The sequence below is a fragment of the Lagopus muta genome, chromosome Z (assembly GCF_023343835.1).
Source record: "Lagopus muta isolate bLagMut1 chromosome Z, bLagMut1 primary, whole genome shotgun sequence".
In the NCBI taxonomy this organism is placed as follows: domain Eukaryota; kingdom Metazoa; phylum Chordata; class Aves; order Galliformes; family Phasianidae; genus Lagopus; species Lagopus muta.
The window spans coordinates 41,831,854-41,851,149 of NC_064472.1; the positions used below are offsets into that span (position 1 = coordinate 41,831,854).

The following is a 19,296-nucleotide window of genomic DNA, read 5'->3' on the forward strand; positions in this document are numbered from 1 at the left end:
CATGTCGTAACTCCTCATCCAGACATCTCCTGAACACTGCCAGGGATGATGACTCCACCACTTCCCTGGGCAGCCATTCCAGTGCCTGACCACTCTCTGAGAGAAAAAGTTCTTCCTTCTGTCTAACCTAAACCTCCTCTGGTACAACTTGTGGCCATTCCAGGTTAATTGCCTGGGAGAAGAGGCCAAACCCCTCCTCATCACAGCCTCCTTCAGGAAGTTGTAGAGTGCACTGAGCTTCCTCCCCTGAGCCTCCTCTTCTCCAGACTAAACAATCCCAGCTCCCTCAGCCACTCCTCATAAGACTTGTGCTTCAGATATATATTACACTAACTTTCTCAGCAAAATACAGAGATGGAATCAGGAAAGGTTGCAATTCTATTACCATTAGTGTAATCCCCAACAAAATCTAAATTACCCTACTGTTCAAAAACAGTAAGTGAGAACGTATGTTTGTATAGGCACGCACACTTGCGTGAATGTACATATTGAGAATCTCAAAATAAACAGAGTACCATCTGCTGGTATTGGTGGATTCTTTTTTTCCTCATTTTATTAGTTTTGAGTCTGCAACTCACTGCAAAAGACTAACTCTTAACAAGGTATCAGAAACAAAATAATGGATGCTATGTTGTAGCTATCCTCGTGAGAATAATTGGATGCCTACAGCAAACAGACCTTTGAAACTATTGCGAAAAAGGTGACTTAATGAACTGAATATAGGAGCAGCAAACCTAATAATGTAATGATAAGACACACTAAAAAAAAAAAAAAAAAAAGGCAAAATAGCTACAAAAAACCTGCACTGCTCAGTGTACTGTCTGTAATTTCCACGAGGAAAGGAAAGGTTGCTTATTTTGATTTTGTTCTTCCAAGTTCTATCTGCATGGTGAATATTTCATTGTAACAAATTCAGAACAAATAATATATTCTAAATAGTTTGTGTACAACGTTTAACACAAGAGATCCTCACACACAGGGTCTCTAGATACCAAACATGCAATAAACATGAAGAATTAAGGACAAGAAAAGGCAAAAGATAGTCCACTGCATAAATTATGTGTACAGGAAATCAGGAAGATTACTAAATTCATTTTCTTTCTAGTGAGTATCGTGAACTGTTGCTAGTAATCTCAAGAAATCTTAACACAATTCTCAGCAGTGCAGGTATCAGTAAGGCAATAGTGAAGTTGGTTTCTAATCTAGAGAGATATTATAAAACAAAAATGTCAACATTCCTTTAGAAGAATATGTACCAAAATGTTATGAAATGGAAAACTGCATATATAATATAAAATAAACATTTGCATTTACATAATACGAAGAATGCCATCTACTGGTATGTAAGAATATACAATACTGACTGTAACCTATAATAGCAAGCAACAACACTGCCATTATGCTGAACAGTGCATGATTGTATCCAGTCCCAAACAAACCTGTATGCTGCATTTTAGCAACCATAGATAAGCTATACATCTGCACAAAGCAGAAAGGAAGAAAATATAGTAAGAACTACAGAGCTACCTCCCTTTTTGATCTTCTATTTCCGATAACAGCTATTTTGATACTTCTATAAAGATACTGAGAATTTTTATTTCTCGAAGACAATCTAGTCTCCCTCAGTTCCTTTGTATTTTATGGTGATGCCCTACTGTCCTCACTACACTAGAAATACAGAAACTTATTGTTTAATGAAATTGTTTGTTTCAGAGGCAATTCATCCCAAATAGAAGACAAAATACGTGAAAGCAAGTACACAAACACTTCCAGTCTCCAGTCTTTCCTTAACATGACCTCTTTACTTTTTTTTTCACATCTGGTCTCCATAACTTCACAGTAGCTCCATCCGTGCCTATTTTCTTCTTTTTTTCTTGTAATACTTCTATTTCAATTTGTATGGCACTTCCTTCGAAGTAAGAAAGTAATCCTGCAAACTTCCAATAACTCAAAAGAATTCAACTCTTCCTCAACAACAACAAATAAACAAAAAAAAAAAAACAAGAAAAAAAACAAGTCCACTTAAGTTCTAAAATTTTAAGTTTTACTTTGCAGAACTCCAATTTTTATAATAAAGTTGTGTTCCTTCTACTTCTGAATATTGCTTCCTAACAAAAATGTCACTAAATGAAATTATTGAGAATGACAAATTTGTAACAATTCATTAGACAGTTGAAGTTTATAGTGAGAGGTAACTACACACTTCAGTGCAGGTGCATCTGTTCCAAGAAGTAAATCACATTTCCATTTTCAGCCATTGCTCAGAAATCATCTTCTCAGTGATAGATTAATTAATCTCAGTCTTAGATATAAGAACAACATCCATTAAATGAATGCTCTTATAAAAGAACAAAAATATTGAGACAGAAAGAACAGGCTTTCAAAGAGCATTTTGCTGAAAATTCTGGCACTGGTTCAGAACTAGGGATGAAAGATCAGCACTTCATTAATTGAACAAACTCAATTAAAACTGTAGTTTAATCAAGAAGTCAAGATGATCATTAAAAAAGAACAAACAAAAAACAGGCCATTACGAGAACATCACTTTAACACTCAAACATCCTGTTCTTAATTGTCAGTAAATTTCTTGTTCTGGCTTATTTGAGAAGTAGCAACATACTGCACAATGGTTCAGTACAATTCAAAGATACCATAGACAGAACTCTACCAAATTTAAATTAAACAAATAGAATGTGAGGGTACGTCCAAAGTTCGGAATGTTGAACACCTGCCATTCTTCTGAAAAACATTTCCACTCGAATGCTTTAATATGATATCTCCTGATATATCTGAAATAACAGAAACCATCACCGCAATAAATAAGTGATTCATACAAAGCCCTTTTTACCAGAAGCATTTGAGTGTTGCTTTATAAGCAGATTTACGTAACACTGAAAATCAAACTATTTACATGCTTGCTATTCAAAAATAATTTAAGAAGATTATATTGAAGTTCTGGCAAATACCCTATTTCCCTAAAAATCGGGGAAACTCCAGCAAGCAAGTGTTGCAGTTCTGCTGCAAAGTCTGCATTTGGCAAAATGGAAATCCTTTTTCTGAAAAAGAGACATCTCTTTTCTCATAGAGCTATTCAGATGCATATCACTGTTCACCAATTGCTAAGAGTGTCCAAAGAAAAGAATAAAGCAGTTTCTGCTCCCTACTGCATATCTTTGGAAATAAGTAGTCTACCACCTTTCCATTAAAACTGCTTAGCTCAGCAAAAAAATGAAGTTAAACTCAATGACATCAGGGAGAGACAAGGACTGCAAACCACAATTCAGTACTTTGATCTTACAGCAGAAACATTTCAGGAACACCAATGAATGAAAAATAGATGAGTCTGAGATTCAGAGTGTTGTTGTTGTTTTTAAAATCAGTTTTACCATTTTCAAAACAACATTCGTGTTACACAGTTCTACTGAAAAACTTGAAGCTCCCTAATGTAATGTAACGAAAGCTTTCTGGATCCAAACTTTTACACAGATTTGGCATTTACATTAATTTACTATCCATTATTTGGAGACGACCCATAATAACATTGATAAAAGATAAATACATACAAACTCTTACCAAAAATAAACCATACAAGTTTCATTAGACATTTTCATTAAAAAAATAACAGAAATAATTTTATAATTCCAGTACCATTAAAAATTACTCTCACAAAAGACACCTACTACTTTTGTGGTCATGAATTAAAATGCGACTTCACACAGCAGATACCCAAAAGTACTATATGTTTCCCAAAAGTAAAATTTGGCCAGGCCCAAAAAAACACCATTAAAAATCCGTGGCAATGCTGACAGACCTTCCACTTCTTTGGTTTTCCTTTGAGGTAAAATATTAATAACTAAATAAATAAATGACACCAAAGGGAGAGATATCAACATTTTCTGTTTAGCAAATCTGAAAAAAGAGGGGCTGCAACGCCCTCACAAAATTGTGTCTTCCAAAGCACTACAACAAAAGCAGGGATAGCATAATAAACTACAGAAGTTTCAAAGCAGTAAACTATCCCTAAATATTTTCTGAATTTAGAGGACAGAAGGAGATTTAATCAAATTAACAAAGTGGAAAATTACTTCAGAAACACCCTCTCGTTCATGCAATATCACTGCAAGGGCTAATTGAAATAAAACTGTTCCATTATTAGACAGAAGCCAGTGTGAGAAACATCCATATTGCACAGCTCCAAAAACCTCTGCTCAAAGAAAGGTAGATGGAGAAACTAAATAACTTTCTGATAAACTGATTTCACAGAATAGCAGGGATTGGAAGGGACCTCAAAAGATCATCTAATCCAGTCCCCTGCCAGAGTCACACAAGAATGCATCCAGGCAGGTCCTGAATGTCTCCAGAGAAGGAGACCCCACAGCCTCTCGGGTAGCCTGTTCCAGTCATCTGTCACCCTTACATTTCACCAGATTACAAGTGATTTCTTCAGTAACAAACTTGTGGCAGTGTTTATCTTGGCCATAAAATCTTTCTTCTCACAGAATCACAGAATCACCTGGGTTGGAAGGGACCCCAAGGATCATGTAGTTCCAACCCCCCTGCCTAGCAGGGCCACCAAACATACACATTCAGATCAGGTTGCCCAGGACCCCGTCCAACCTGGCCTTATACACGTCCAAGGACGGGGCATCCACAACCTCCCTGGGCAGCCCGTTCCAGGGCCTAACCACTCTCCTAGTAAAGAACTTCCCCCTAACATCCAACCTAAATCTTCCCTCCTTCAACTTGGATCCATTTCCCCTAGTCCTGCTGTTGTCAGCCCTTTTGAAGAGTTTACTCCCCTCCTGAGAGTAGGTTCCCTTCAGGTATTGATAGGCTGCAATGAGGTCACCCCGCAGCCTTCTCTTCTCCAGGCTGAACAAGCCCAACTCCCTCAGCCTGTCCTCATAGGGGAGGTGCTCCAGCCCCCTGATCATCTTAGTCGCCCTCCTCTGGACCCTTTCCAAAATCTCTATGTCTTTCTTGTACTGAGGGCTCCACACCTGGACACAGTACTCCAGGTGGGGCCTCACAAGAGCCGAGTAGAGAGGGACAATCACCTCCCTGTCCCTGCTGACCACCCATCTCCTGATGGAGCCCAGGATCCCACTTGCCTTTCGAGCTGCCAGAGCGCACTGCTGGCTCATGTTCAGTCTCTCGTCCATCAGGACCCCCAGGTCCTTCTCTGCCGAGCTGCTCTCAAGGACCACTCCTCCCAGCCTGTACAGGTGCCTGGGGTTCCTCCGGCCCAAATGCAAAACCTTGCACTTTGCTGTGTTGAGCCTCATTAGGTTCACCCGAGCCCAGCCCTCCAGCCTGTCGAGATCCCTCTGAATGGCATCCCTTCCTTCCACCGTATCAACCGCATCACTCAGCTTGGTGTTGTCAGCAAACTTGCTGAGGGTGCACTCGATTCCGTCATCGATGTCATTAATAAAGATGTTAAAGAGCACCGGTCCCAAGACAGACCCTTGGGGGACACCACTTGTTACCGGCCTCCACCTGGACATAGAGCCATTGACCACCACCCTCTGTCTGCGGCCTTTCAACCAATTGCTTATCCATCGGGTCGTCCACCCATCAAATCCACTTCCCTCCAATTTGGAGATGAGGATGTGGTGGGGGACCATGTCAAAGGTCTTGCTCAGGTCCAGGTAAATGACATCGGTCGCCTTCCCTTCGTCCACCAATGCCGTCACTCCATCATAGAAGGCCACAAGATTAGTTAGGCATGACCTTCCTTTGGTGAAGCCGTGCTGGCTGTCTCGGATCACATGCTCATTCTTTATGTGACCGAGCATGTTGTCCAGGAGGATCTGTTCCACGATCTTCCCAGGCACGGAGGTGAGACTCACCGGCCTGTAGTTCCCCGGGTCCTCCCTGCTCCCCTTCTTGTATATGGGAGTGACGTGACTCCAGTCATCCGGGACCTCACCTGGCAGCCATGACTTCTCAAATATGATGGAGAGCGGCTCGGCAACCACCTCAGCCAGCTCCTTCAGGACCCTGGGATGCACGCCATCCGGCCCCATAGACTTGTATTCATTCAGTCTAAGGAGGCACTCTCGGACTTGCTCTGCCCTTACAGTGGGAAGGGATTTACCTCCTTGGTCCCCACATAGAGGTTTGGTGATGCAGGGTTCAGGGACGTGAAAAAGACTAGAATCCTGGCCACCAGTGAAGACCGAGGTGAAGAACTCATTCAGCACCTCAGCTTTCTCTTCATCTGTTGAAGCCAGTTCTCCTTTTAAATTTACCAAAGTAGGTACGCCCGTTTTGGCCTGTCTCTTCTGGCCAATGTACCTGTAGAAGGTTTTCTTATTGTTTTTCACGTCCCTTGCCAAGTTCAGTTCTGCCTGCGCCTTGGCTTCCCTGATCCCACGTCTGCAAGTCCGGACGGCATCCCTGTACTCTTCCCAGGTGACACAGCCTTGTTTCCAGAGCTTGTACACCCCTTTCTTCGCCCTCAGTTCTCTCAGCAGGTCCTTGCTGAGCCATGCCGGTTTCCTACCTCGCCTGCCCACTTTCTTATTCAGAGGAATGGAGACCTCTTGTGCTTCCAGGAGGGCATCTTTGAAGAGCCGCCAGCTCTCCTCAACATCCTTGTCTTTGAGGGCAGCGCGCCAGGGGATCTTGGCCAGCAATCCATTGAGTAGCTTGAAGTCTGCTCTTCTGAAGTTCAGTGTCCTGGTCCTGCTCTTTGCCAGGCCCACATCGCTTGAGATCACAAACTCAACCAGGGCGTGGTCGCTGGAGCCCAGGCAGCCTCCAACCTTGACGCCTTTGATGATCTCCTCAGCGTTGGTGAGCAGCAGGTCCAGCAACGCTTCACCTCTGGTCGGTCTGTCCAATACCTGAACCAGAAAGCTATCATCAATGGATTCCAAGAGCCTTCTGGAGCTCTTGCAGCTCACCGTGTGGTTTTCCCAGCAGATGTCCGGATGGTTGAAGTCCCCCACCAGGACAAGAGCCCGTGAGCCAGACATCTCACGCATCTGGAGCAAGAAAGCCTCATCAACAGCCTCCCCTTGATCAGGTGGTCTGTAGTATACCCCTAACACCAGCTGACCTATATTTGTCCCATCTCTAATCCTAACCCACAGGCTCTCAACCTGTTCCTGACTGCTTCTCGTAGGGAGCTCCTCACAGTTTATCCAATCTCTGACATAGAGAGCAACTCCCCCACCCCTCCTACCTCGCCTATCTCTCCTAAAGAGTCTATAGCCGTCGATGGCAGTATCCCAATTGTGGGAGTCATCCCACCATGTTTCTGTGATAGCAACAAGGTCATAACTTTCCGAGTGCATCACAGTTTCCAGTTCCTCCTGCTTGTTACTCAGGCTGCGTGCGTTGGTATAAAGGCACTTCAGCCGGGCTATCCGTCTCGCCACCTTTATAAGGGATCTAGGATCCCCTAGAACAGCAGCATCCCCAGCATCCCCCTGCCCTAGTCCTTCCCTATGCACTCTGCTGTCATTGCCCATGGAGTTTGGTATAAGCCCTCGAATGACCCGTTCAACCCCAGTAGCCCTTATTTTGTCCCCTTCCCCCTTCATTCCTAGTTTAAAGACCAGGAATGGTCTAAACCTTGGAGCTTCTCAGCTCCAAGGTTTATTTCAACTGTATATACCATTTCTCACAAATCCGTTTGGACAAAGTGTGCAGCTAGAAAAAAAAATAATGCAGCAGGCGAGCAATTAACTGACAGGTTAGGCTCAAAGGATTCTAGTGAAATCAGGACAGTGTCTGGTGCCTAGTTGGTTCCCGAGAGCTCCATTTTAGGACACACTCTTCTTCACAATTTCATCAATTCCTTGGATACGTTACTTGAAGCTATACTGGGTAAGTTTGTGGACAACACTAAAGAAGGAGGAGCTCTAAGCCTTGCAGAGAGATCCAGACAAGTTAGAGGGCTAGGAAAACAGCAACCACAAGAACTGAGGTGCAGAATGAGTTTATTGCCTCAGTCTTCACTGGCGGCCAGGATTCCAGTACTTCTCATGTCTCTGAGACCTGCATCCCTAAACCTCTAGGTGGAAACCAGAGTGGTAAATCCCCCCCACTGTGAGGGCAGAGCAGGTGCGAGACCACCTCATGAGACTGAATGTGTACAAGTCCATGGGGCCGGATGGCGTCCTCCCAGGGTTCTGAAGGAGCTGGCTGAGGTGGTTACTGAGCCACTCTCCATCATATTTGAAAAGCTGTGGCTGTCAGGTGAGGTCCTGGATGACTGGAGGAAGGATCATGTCACTCCCATTTACAAGAAAGGGAGCAAGGAGGACCGTGGGAGCTACAGGCTGGTGAGTCTCACCTTTGTGCCTGGGAAGATCATGGAACAGATCCTCCTGGACGACATGCTTGATCACATGAGGAGTGAGTGTGTGATCTGAGACAGCCAGCACGGCTTCACCAGGGGAAGGTCATGCTTGACGAATCTGGTGGCCTTCTACGATGGAGTGATGGCATTGGTGGACTAGGGGAAGTCGACCAATGTCACTTTCCTGGACTTGAGCAAGGCCTCTGACATAGACCCCAACTCCTTCCTTATCTCCAAATTGGAGAGATGTGGATTTGATGGGTGGGTCACTCGATGGATAAGAAACTGGGGAAACTCCAGGGGACTGGAGCATCTCCCATATGAGGACAGGCTGAGGGAGCTGGGCTTGTTCAGCCTGGAGAGGAGAAGGCTGCGGGGTGACCTCATTGCAGCATTTCAGCACCAAAAGGGATCCTACAAACAGGAGGGGAATCAACTCTTTGAAAGGGAAGATAACAGCAGGACAAGGGGAAATGGTTTTAAGTTGAGTGAGGGAAGATTTAGGTTGGATGTCAGGGGGAAGTTCTTTACAGGGAGAGTGGTGAGGTGCTGGAATAGGCTGCCCAGAGAGGCTGTGGGTGCTCAGTCCCTGGAGGTGTTCAAGGCTAGACTGAATGGGGCCCTGGGCAGCCTGGTCTAGTATTAAATGGGGAGATTGGTGGCCTTGCCTATGGCAAGGGGGGTTGGAGATTCATGACCCTTGAGGTCCCTGCCAACCCTGGCCATTCTGTGATTCTGTGATAATGTGTGGGACAGATCAACATTTTATATATGTACAGACTGGAGGATGATTGTCTCAAAGGCTGCCCCATGAAAATGGTTTTCAAAGCTCTGTTGATGGCAAGCTGAATCTGAGTCAGCAATCTGTGACAGCCAAAAGGGTCAACCAGACCTTGGGGTGCACCAGGCCCGGCACTGCCAGTAGGCGAAGGAGGGGTTGTCTGCTCTGCACTGTGCAGCTCACCTCCAGCACTGGCTGCAGCACTGGGTGCCACAACAGAAGAGGGACATAAAACTGTTAGAGAGCTCCCAAAGCAGGACTGTGAAGATGGTGAAGAGTCTGAGGGCTAGGTGTGTGAGGAATGGCTGAGCTCTGTTCAGCCCAGAGCTGGGCAGGCTGAGGGGAGGCCTGATGATGGCTGCAGCTCATCATAGGGAGCGGAGGGGCAGCACTGAGCTTGCTCTCTGTGACAGAGACAGGGCCTGAGGGAATGGCATAGAGCTGTGTGAGGGGAGCAGTAGATGGAGCGTAAGCAGGTGCTTCACCAGAAGGTGGTGGGCATGGAGCAGGGTCACCAGCGAAATGGGCAGAGCCCTGAGCAATCAGAGACCAGGGAGAATTTGGACAATGCTTTTATTTATAAGTGGTTCTGTGCTAAGACAGAAGTTGGACTTGATAATGTGGGAAGTTTCCAACTCAAGACATTCTACGACACATTTTAAGATTTGGAGCCATGAGCATTTGGCATCTTCTTCACAAGACAGCAGTATCACTGTCATATAAAGCTTACGCTGTATTATGAATAAGGTTGTGGTCAGACCAAGGCACTGCACAGGATAGTCACTGGTCACACAGAAAACAGTCAGTGAAAACCTGAAGTTATAGCTGTCCTAACAAAAGCTTCTTGACAAATTTATATGATAATTTTTATGATAAATAATGTGGAAAAAGTAACAATTTCAAATTGCATCATGTTATATGCTCTTTAACAAATTAAGGATGTGCCAAACAACAGAAATAGTTCGGAAATGTTGGTATTTTGAGCTCCCTATTTCTTCCCTACTCCTTTTACATTACTTCTTGACCCTCTAACCCACCGCATTTTAGATTGATTCAAACACACAAGAGTGAGTAGAAAAACTAAGAAGCACAGTGTCTTGTATCAAATATTTATATTAGTCCCAGTCCAGAACAGCCTGAAGTGGTAGTGCTGCCAATAGCAGCAGTTCCTCTTACACTTATCTCCAACTCTCTGTTCTTTTATACTTGAACTCCTTTTCATATCATCAAAAATCACTAGTTCAGTTACATCAATCAGATCAAACAACTGATATAGGTTAAAACAGACAGACACCTTTATAACCTCCCTAAAAGTTAAAGCATTCAGTAGAACATCATTGTGGCACAGCTCTTCTTTACCACATCATATGCATATGCTGATGTTTATAACAAATACTGTGACAAATTTTTCTCTCTGTAATATGTAAATTGATATTTGAATCACACATGGCCAATGTTTGTCAACACTGTACATACAGCACCTTTAAATAATAGATTTAATTCAAAATTTAATTCAGCCCTTAGAAGAAATCATTCACTTACTCGTATCCAGCTGTTGGCCTTCAATTCTACAGGGCTCTGTGGTTCACTGCTGTACAGACAACATAAGCACCACATCAGAGTCTTCTGGCTTTCACCTAATGGAAAAAAAAAAAAAAAAAAAAAAAAAAAAAAAAAGAGCAAACAAGTTTATGGTTAGAGCAAAAAAACAAAAAAACAGAACAAAACAAAAAAAACACCCAGTCAGTTACACCCAATTCCTACCTATCCACAAAAATATAATCCTAAATATCAGTCACAACTCACAATGCTTCTATTTTGCTAGATTTCCACAACACAATATTATTCATCTGTAGTTCTTGTATAACCATTTCCTTCAACAGCATCTACATAAAAATACCTCAAGTTACCATCAAGAAATCATTCAATCAAGTATCTAAATAACATCATTAATGATAAACAATAATCAATCATAGTAGAATTGTTACTACCTTGTTGCAGAAATTGTTACTACTCAGTTGCAGAAATTACATTAGGAGACAATTTGAATGTTATCATGCTTCATAAATGATTTGCTTTCTGTGCATTTGCTACCCAGGATGTAATAAAGAATATTAAGTTCAATTAAGTAATGCCTGTATTTTCACCAGGTGATCAGAAGTGTTTATACTTTTTAAACCAGTAATTCTGAATAAACATCCAGCAAGCCCATAGGCCATCACTGGCCTCCTACTGACTAGCATTTCTTGCTCTGAAATGGTTTCTCATATACATTTAACTGGCTACAGTTTGAGGTTTTCTGACATTGCATCCTTAAGGACTTTTTTTTTTTAATACGGGTTTTTACAAGGTTAATGATTTTCTAGGTTGCGTAAGATCAGAGTAAGAATAGGCAACCTATGAACTCCTCACCAGAAATTTAAAATATCTGTGTAATTTGTAACTGTATCCAACCAGCATTCAGACACTAACAGGCAGCTTAATCGCCTTCTAAAAAAGAACAAAACAAAAAAACAACAACATTTCAAGAGAAATGTTCAGATGTGACATGTAACGATTTGGAAGGAAAAAAAATATACCATTTTCTTTGTTTAAACAACTAAATGATAGCCACTTGCTATCATTTTGAACATTACAGACACTTCTTATTAACAGTAAGTAGTAAAGCCCAGAAAAAAAACTGAAACCAAGCCATCAATTCTGAATAAGGCATGTAAAAGTTCAAATATCTCTTTTTTTGCCTTATTATACTGTACATCTGTGATACACTATACGCTCATTTTAAATTAAGTTATAGTTTTGCATTGATCGAAAGGGGAAGAAAAAAAAAAAGGAGGAGGGGAAATGTAATTCCTGAATTAGACTTCTAGACAGAAGACTATTTGCTACATACTGTAAAATTAAAAAACACTGCCTGTCAGAAATGCTAATCACTATGATGAAAGTCAGACTGATGAATGTAAAGCTGAGAAGAACAAAGTGCACTCTCTCAGCATAATAAGATTATATGGATTAAGATTAAAACTTCAGCCTGTACTTGAAGAGAGATTTGGGAGTTGATGAAAGATTCAACATGAGCTGGCAATGTGCACTTGCAGCCCAGAAGGCCAACCGTATCCTGGGCTGCATCAAGAGAAGCGTGGCAGCAGGTCAAGGGAGGTGATTTCACCCCTCTATTTTGCTCTCATGAGACCCACCTGGAGTAGAGTCCAGTTCAGTACTGAAGCCCCCAACACACAAAGGGCATTAAGCAGTTGGAGCAGTTCCAAAGCACAGCCACGAAGATTATAAGAGGGGTGGAGCTCCTCCCCTACAGGGACAAGCATACAGAGCTGGGGCTCTTCAGCGCTGGGGGACAGAAGGCTTCAGAGGGACTTTGCTGTAGCCTGCTAGTACCTGAAGGGGGCCTAGAGGAAAGCTGGGAGGGACCTTTTCTAAGGACAGGTACGACAGGATGAGGGGAAATGGCTTTAAGCTGGAAGAGAGCAGATTTAGACTAGATATTAGGAAGAAATTCTTTACTGTGAGAGTAGCTAGGCACTGGAACAAGTTGCCTAGCAAGGTTGTAAATGCCTCCTCCTTAGAGACGTTAAAAGCCAGGCTGGATGGGGCTTTGAGCAACCTGATCTAGTGGAAGGTGTCCTTGCTTACAGGAGCAGAGTTGGAACTAGGGATCTTAAAGGTCCCTTCCAACCCAAACCATTCTATGATTCCATGATTTGAAACCAACTTATGTTAGGATCATAACCCTACCAACAGTTCCCAGACAATAAGGGACTTAACAATTTAACAATTTTCCCAGACAAAATTATTTCTTGGCTTAGAACTAGAAATATTCTTTTTAAGGCTTGTTTTAAAATGTTACTGAAAAATGCACATATGTATTTTTATATATACTATACATATATTATATATTATATATTATATATTATATATTATATATTATATATTATATATTATATATTATATATTATATATTATATATTATATATTAATTACATATTACATATTATATATATTATATATATATTCTTATGTAAGAAAATGTTGATTAAACTATATAGCAATCAGCTAAAAGTGAAATTTCTGTGCAAATAAATACATGCATGCTCACACATACATGTTGACATAGAGAGCCACCAAGAAATTCCCCAGCATTTTTAGTACTAGTTTGGGTTTCAAGACTTTTGGACTTAAAACTTAAACCATGAGGAGCCAACTGAGGACATAATCCCTTAGCCCACAGGAAAAAAAAACACTGGAATTCCTTTCTCAGACTGAACTCATGTACCTCTTCTGGTTCAGGACCACAAGTAGACATCAGTTTTTCTTTGGTCATGCTTCCCCCATGTTAGTGTTCTAAATATGGGTAACTTGGTCACCTCCTGCTCAAGACTGTTTATGAGGAGGTTAATTTCCCTTGAATACCATACTTCCTGCTGCATGGTCAACCATGTCAGCATGCAGCACCAACAGACATAACTATCTAACGTGACAGGTATTCTGGTTTGGACAAAATGAAGACGTACAAGTTTTTTCTCTTCTGCTTACTAGTACAAAAGATTGAATTGAACAAAATTATTTCCTTCTGCTGCAGGGATGGCTTGGTCTTAGACATATGTTTGAATGAACTATTCATTCAAATGAGAAATTACTTTAAACCCTCTTGAAAGTCAGCATCTGCTATAGCCAGCATTATCTTAAAGAATACCTTCAGAACTAATGCTAGACAAAAAATCTGAGATCTCAAAGTGATCTCTAAAGATTTACAGCTGTATAGTGGTGAAAATGGATAAGCAAGCCGCTTCAAGTCTACTGATGACAGGAAATCTCTGCCTCTCACCTCTAAACAATGAAGTAAAGGATTCTATTTGGAGCAAGTAAAGTCTTCTCAATTGGGTAGCTTGCAACCTTGACTCCCAAAGAAAACAAACAAACAAACAAAAAAACCCACAAGCCCAACAACTTGAAGTAAAATTCCAATCTTGCAATCTTCAGAGATAACAATCAACTTAGAAATAAAATACATTTTCTGCTTCAAAAAATGCTGAGGGATCCTGAAGTAAAGTAGGTATGTATAGCTGGGGCTGTTGTCAAAATGCACAAAGCAGAAACAGATGCTTTTCAACTTTGATGAAAAAAAATCTAGATTATGCTTCTTTCTGTAACGTAATATAATGTCAGCTCAGAGACAATGGCAGACAGGAGACTTACTTACTCCCAACGAAAACTAGTAAGAAAAGCATGCCTTTAACTGTAAACATCAACAGTTATCATTCTCAAAAACTGCAGCTACAATTAAAATAGAAACTTCTTCATCAAAAAGAAAAAAAAATAATTAAAAAATTAGCCCATAAAGTAAAAGGCAGCCCTTCCCAAAAAGTGACACAAAATTATACATTTATTCCTCTGCAACAGTGACTTACCCAATCTATAACCCATACGTTTAAATGTTCCTTCCCAAATCTCACTTTCAGATGGAAAGTGCTAACATAACACATACCTATCACGTGCTTTGCACATTCTGCCTGTGCTTGAAGTTGACTGGAAGAGGATAAATCTGAACCAGAAGAGATATGATCATTTTAAGCTCAGCACTCTGCTTGACCTAATAAACTCTTTTAAGAGATTACAAAAAATTGTCCTTTCCGATATTTCTCAAAAAGGAAGCATGTATCAGGAGAGAAAATATGCTACTATTTTTTGGCAGTTGTAGCTGTAGCAGAGGATCAACAAAAGGCCATTTCCAAGGGCTGACAAGTTCAGAATCACTAGTCTGATTAATAGTAGATCATAAACCATTTATCAAAATCTCAGTTCATGTTAAGAATACAACTATGTATGAGGTAGCACACATAGAGTTTGCTCCTTTTTACCAGTTTTCTTGTTCATTTCCCTCCCTTCCTTTCACCTCACCTGAACACATATTAGCAGTAAAAGGCTTTTGATTTTTCATACTTTTTCTTTCTATGTCATCATCTTACTTTTTTGATTTTTAATCTGTGTATTTTTGCAAGTTTAAAAGATAGAGAAAACACAAAGAATCAAATCTATGAAAACCAACAATAATGATGTAGTACAATTTCTCATTAATTAAAAAATCAGGTATCACAAAAAGTGTTTTTTCCTCTGTTAACCTATCTAATATAATATTCGGATACATAACTAGAAGAAACCTTAGCTGAAAACAATCTGAAACATTAGATTGTATGCATTCTGAGAGACCAGCAAAAATATAAATACAAGAAAATTGGAAACGCAACAGAAATAACGACGCACATACACACCTCACTGGATTTAAAACTGACTGTTCCCAAATTAAAACTCTGTAAATAATCCATTAAATTAATTATCTCCAAAAGTTAATTTAAGATTACTCTATTATGTATTTTAAGTAACTTAGGTAACATTTTTATTTCAAAATTTTATTTAAATGGAAAAAAAAAAAAAAATAAAAAGCTCTATTTAAATGGCAAACTCAAAGTATATACGTCATGCTGTATTTTTTCTGTTTCCTAAGGAACAAAATTTATGTTACAGAAATATCATTACAGATTCTTACCATATCCTATAACAAAAGGATTCCAACAAAGCCTTCCTAGTAACTGGCCAATTAAAGGGAACTGCTGAATTGCTACAATTGAATTCTGTTAAGACATAAAAACAAAAATATAATAAGCACACTATACATTAACAATAAATTAGGAGAATTGTTAATGACACAGATAACTGTGAATTATGTTCCCAATGATTTTTCTGTGAAACGCTCTGGAAGGAAAATGCTTGCAAGTAGGTAATAAAAGCAGACCTTTGTGAAATCAGCTATAAGATCACAATTCAAATAAGTTAAAGCTTAAGCAGTTTCCTCAGCTAATGTCTAATTAATTGTGTTAGAAAATTTATTAATTGCCTCACATGTCATAAGACAGCAGTGATAGCCAAGACTTTGTGATAAATAAAAGCACAGCTAAAATGTATTTTTTTGGTACTCATTAATATACTGACTCATGGAGTTTCTGAAGAAATTAATATTCACTACGGCAAAAAAAAAAAAAACAAAACACTACACATCTTTCTGTTACTTCTGCCTGCCTTCTTTAAATCAGCTTATGTCTAGGCAGGAACAAACTGCCACTTACCTCTTAACCGAAGAGAAAGCAGCTTTACTAAAGTAGCATGCATTGTATTTATATACGATCCTGTGTAATCAATCTTATTTTTCCATTTTTGTAGCTCCACCATCTAATAAAAGAAGGCTTTTAAAAATGGGGTTGTGCTGAGATTGTGTTTAAGTAGCAGGAGCGATAACCATCTCCTGTTGCGGCAATAAATTCCTTACATTTGTCTCACATTTGGGGTTAGCCCTAGACTTTCTGGGGCCATACTCACAAGGTCCATTTCAGGCCAAGCCTCAAATTACTAGAAGTAGCAACATTAAAACAGAGTTCTTTTTCTCTTAAGGAAAAGATGTATTACAGGAAGAAATACTAATAAAAGAATCTTGTATTTAAAAATTAAATTCAGATCAGAAATAATAATAAAAAAAACTACAACTCCACAGTCTTTAAAGAAGAAGAAGTCAGCTTTATACTTTAATACAATATTTCTATAGCTATTTAAAATGACTACATACATTGAAAGTCATGCTTAGGAAAACATACACAAAACAAAAATAACTAAATTTATTGAAAAAACAAACAAACAAGAAACACTCTAGTAACTGCTAACAATAATTACAAAACAGGACAGCATGTGCTAGTGGTCTGACTATATTGCCAGAATTCACTGCACATGCCACAGTACTGGGGTTAACATATCACAGAATCACAGAATCACAGAATCACAGAATCACCTGGGTTGGAAGGGACCCCAAGGATCATGTAGTTCCAACCCCCCTGCCTAGCAGGGCCACCAAACATACACATTCAGATCAGGTTGCCCAGGACCCCGTCCAACCTGGCCTTAAACACGTCCAAGGACGGGGCATCCACAACCTCCCTGGGCAGCCCGTTCCAGGGCCTAACCGCTCTCCTAGTAAAGAACTTCCCCCTAACTTCCAATCTAAATCTTCCCTCCTTCAAATTAAAACCATTTCCCCTAGTCCTGCTGTTGTCAGCCCTTTTGAAGAGTTTACTCCCCTCCTGGGTGTAGGTTCCCTTCAGGTATTGATAGGCTGCAATGAGGTCACCCCGCAGCCTTCTCTTCTCCAGGCTGAACAAGCCCAACTCCCTCAGCCTGTCCTCATAGGGGAGGTGCTCCAGCCCCCTGATCATCTTAGTCGCCCTCCTCTGGACCCTTTCCAAAATCTCAATGTCTTTATCAGAATATCAGAAGACTCTCTGAGATTTTTAAGTATCAGTAACAATTTTGCATGTGAACGCCCCTAAATAATCCCATTTATCACCTGCCAACCAGGGAAAAAAAATCTTGTTTATTTTAAAGAATTTTTTTAAAGAAGCTAGAGCATTAGCTGGGAAACATCACAAGATGACAACCAAACAAGAACTGGCTGACTGGCTGGGCTCAGAGAGTTGCAATGGGTGGCAAAGTGTCCAGCTGAAGGTCTATATTTAGCAGTGTTCCCCAGGGGTCAGTTCTGAGTTCAGTCTTGTTCAGCATCTTCATCAGTGATCTTGATGAGGGGATAGTGTCCACCCTCAGCAAGTTTGCTGATGACACAAAGCTGAGAAGAATGGCTGATACACTAGAAGTCTGTACTGCCAGTCAGTGAGACCTGGGTAGGCTGGAGAGCTGGGCAGCAACAAAAGCAAGGGTAGAGTCTTGCACTTATAGAGGAATAACTGCATGCACCAGTACAGGTTGGGGCATGACCTGCTGGAGAGGAGCTCTGTGCAGAGAAGGACCTAGGGGTCCTGGTGGACAACAGGTTAGCCATGAGCAGCAGTGTGGTGTGGTGGCCAAGAAGGCCAATGGCATCCTGGGATTCATTAAAAAGAGCATGTCCAGCAGTTCAAGTCCTTCCCCTCAATTCTGCCCTGGTCAGACCTCACCTGGAGTGAGTTCTAGGCTTTCCAGTTCAATAAAGACAGGGATCTCCTGGAAAAAGTCCAGCAGAGGGCCACAAAGATGAAAAAGGGCCTGGAGCACCTCTCTTATAAAGAAAGGCGGAACGACCTGGGTCTGTTTATTCTTGAGAAATGCAGACTGAGAGGGGATCTGATCAATGTCTATAAGGTGGAGGAGGCAAAGGTACAAGGCCAGGCTCTTTTCAGCTGTGGTGATGGGTTAGGGACACAGCCACAAACTGAAGCACAGGAAGTTCTGCACAAGCATGTGTAAGAGCTTCCTCGTGGTAAGGGTGACAGAATACTGGAACAGACTGCCCAGAGAGGTTGTAGAGTTTCTTTGTCCACCTGGACACCTTTCTGTGCAACCTGGTCTAGGAGGCTGCTTTGGCATGGGGATTGGACTAGACGATCTCTAAAGGTCCCTTCCAACACCTACAATTCTGTGAAGAAGAGAAAGGTCCCCTCCCAATAAGTCAGGGGAACCGTAAGTGCGTTCCTATTTATGTTACCTGGGACTGTTTCCCCAGTTTGTTTCTCTGATCCAGTGATACCTCAGGCCAGAAAAAGAAGCCTCTTTGATTCCTTTTTTGTCCAAACATGGCAGATTTTTTTCTTGGGCTGCCTACAAAAGAGGTCATTCTTCCTTTTAAAGTCACTTACCATTTGTTTGAGAGTTTCGTAAGTCTGAAGCAGAAACTCCTGCAACTGGGGCAAATGAAGACAGACATCTTTCTGGGATTCCAAAGTGTTGGCCTGACCCCACTCAATAGCTTTATCCAACCAAAATTTGAAATTCAATTTAGGCACTGTAGTGTCCTGGGCCATTTCACGATGCTTAAAAAAAAAAAGAATAAAGAAAAAAAATTACAACTCCAAATCAGGCATAATTGAACACTGGCTTGAGACCATGAATGGGAAGAAGGATTTCTGCTAACATTGTGTTCAAATGGAACGGAATGACAGTATCCCTTAACGGTGCTGATTTTCTTTCTAACAGGAGTAGGGTAAAATAATCACCCCATTGAGACAAAGTAGGAACACTGGCACAGTGATCAGTAAATTATCTTAGAATATACCATCTGTGTCTCAAGCTTTTAATATCTGAATTTACCTTTACCAATATTTCACTCAAACAATACTATAATAAAGTGAGTAGATATTTATTCTGAACG

At 41.0% G+C, this 19,296-nt stretch overlaps 1 protein-coding gene across 2 annotated transcripts in view; it reads right to left on the minus strand.

The window, feature by feature from the left end:
• Nucleotides 1–19,296, minus strand: part of FANCC (FA complementation group C) — a 91,846-nt gene that overhangs the window by 54,474 nt on the left and 18,076 nt on the right. For both annotated transcript variants that reach the window (XM_048932171.1, XM_048932172.1), the window contains exons 2-4: nt 18,785–18,958; nt 15,658–15,742; nt 10,638–10,732 (exon numbers count right to left, since the gene is read on the minus strand). In XM_048932171.1, coding sequence (XP_048788128.1) covers nt 10,638–10,732; nt 15,658–15,742; nt 18,785–18,949 — 345 coding nt within the window. In that variant the 5' untranslated portion in view covers nt 18,950–18,958. The remainder of the gene's footprint in view (nt 1–10,637; nt 10,733–15,657; nt 15,743–18,784; nt 18,959–19,296) is intronic.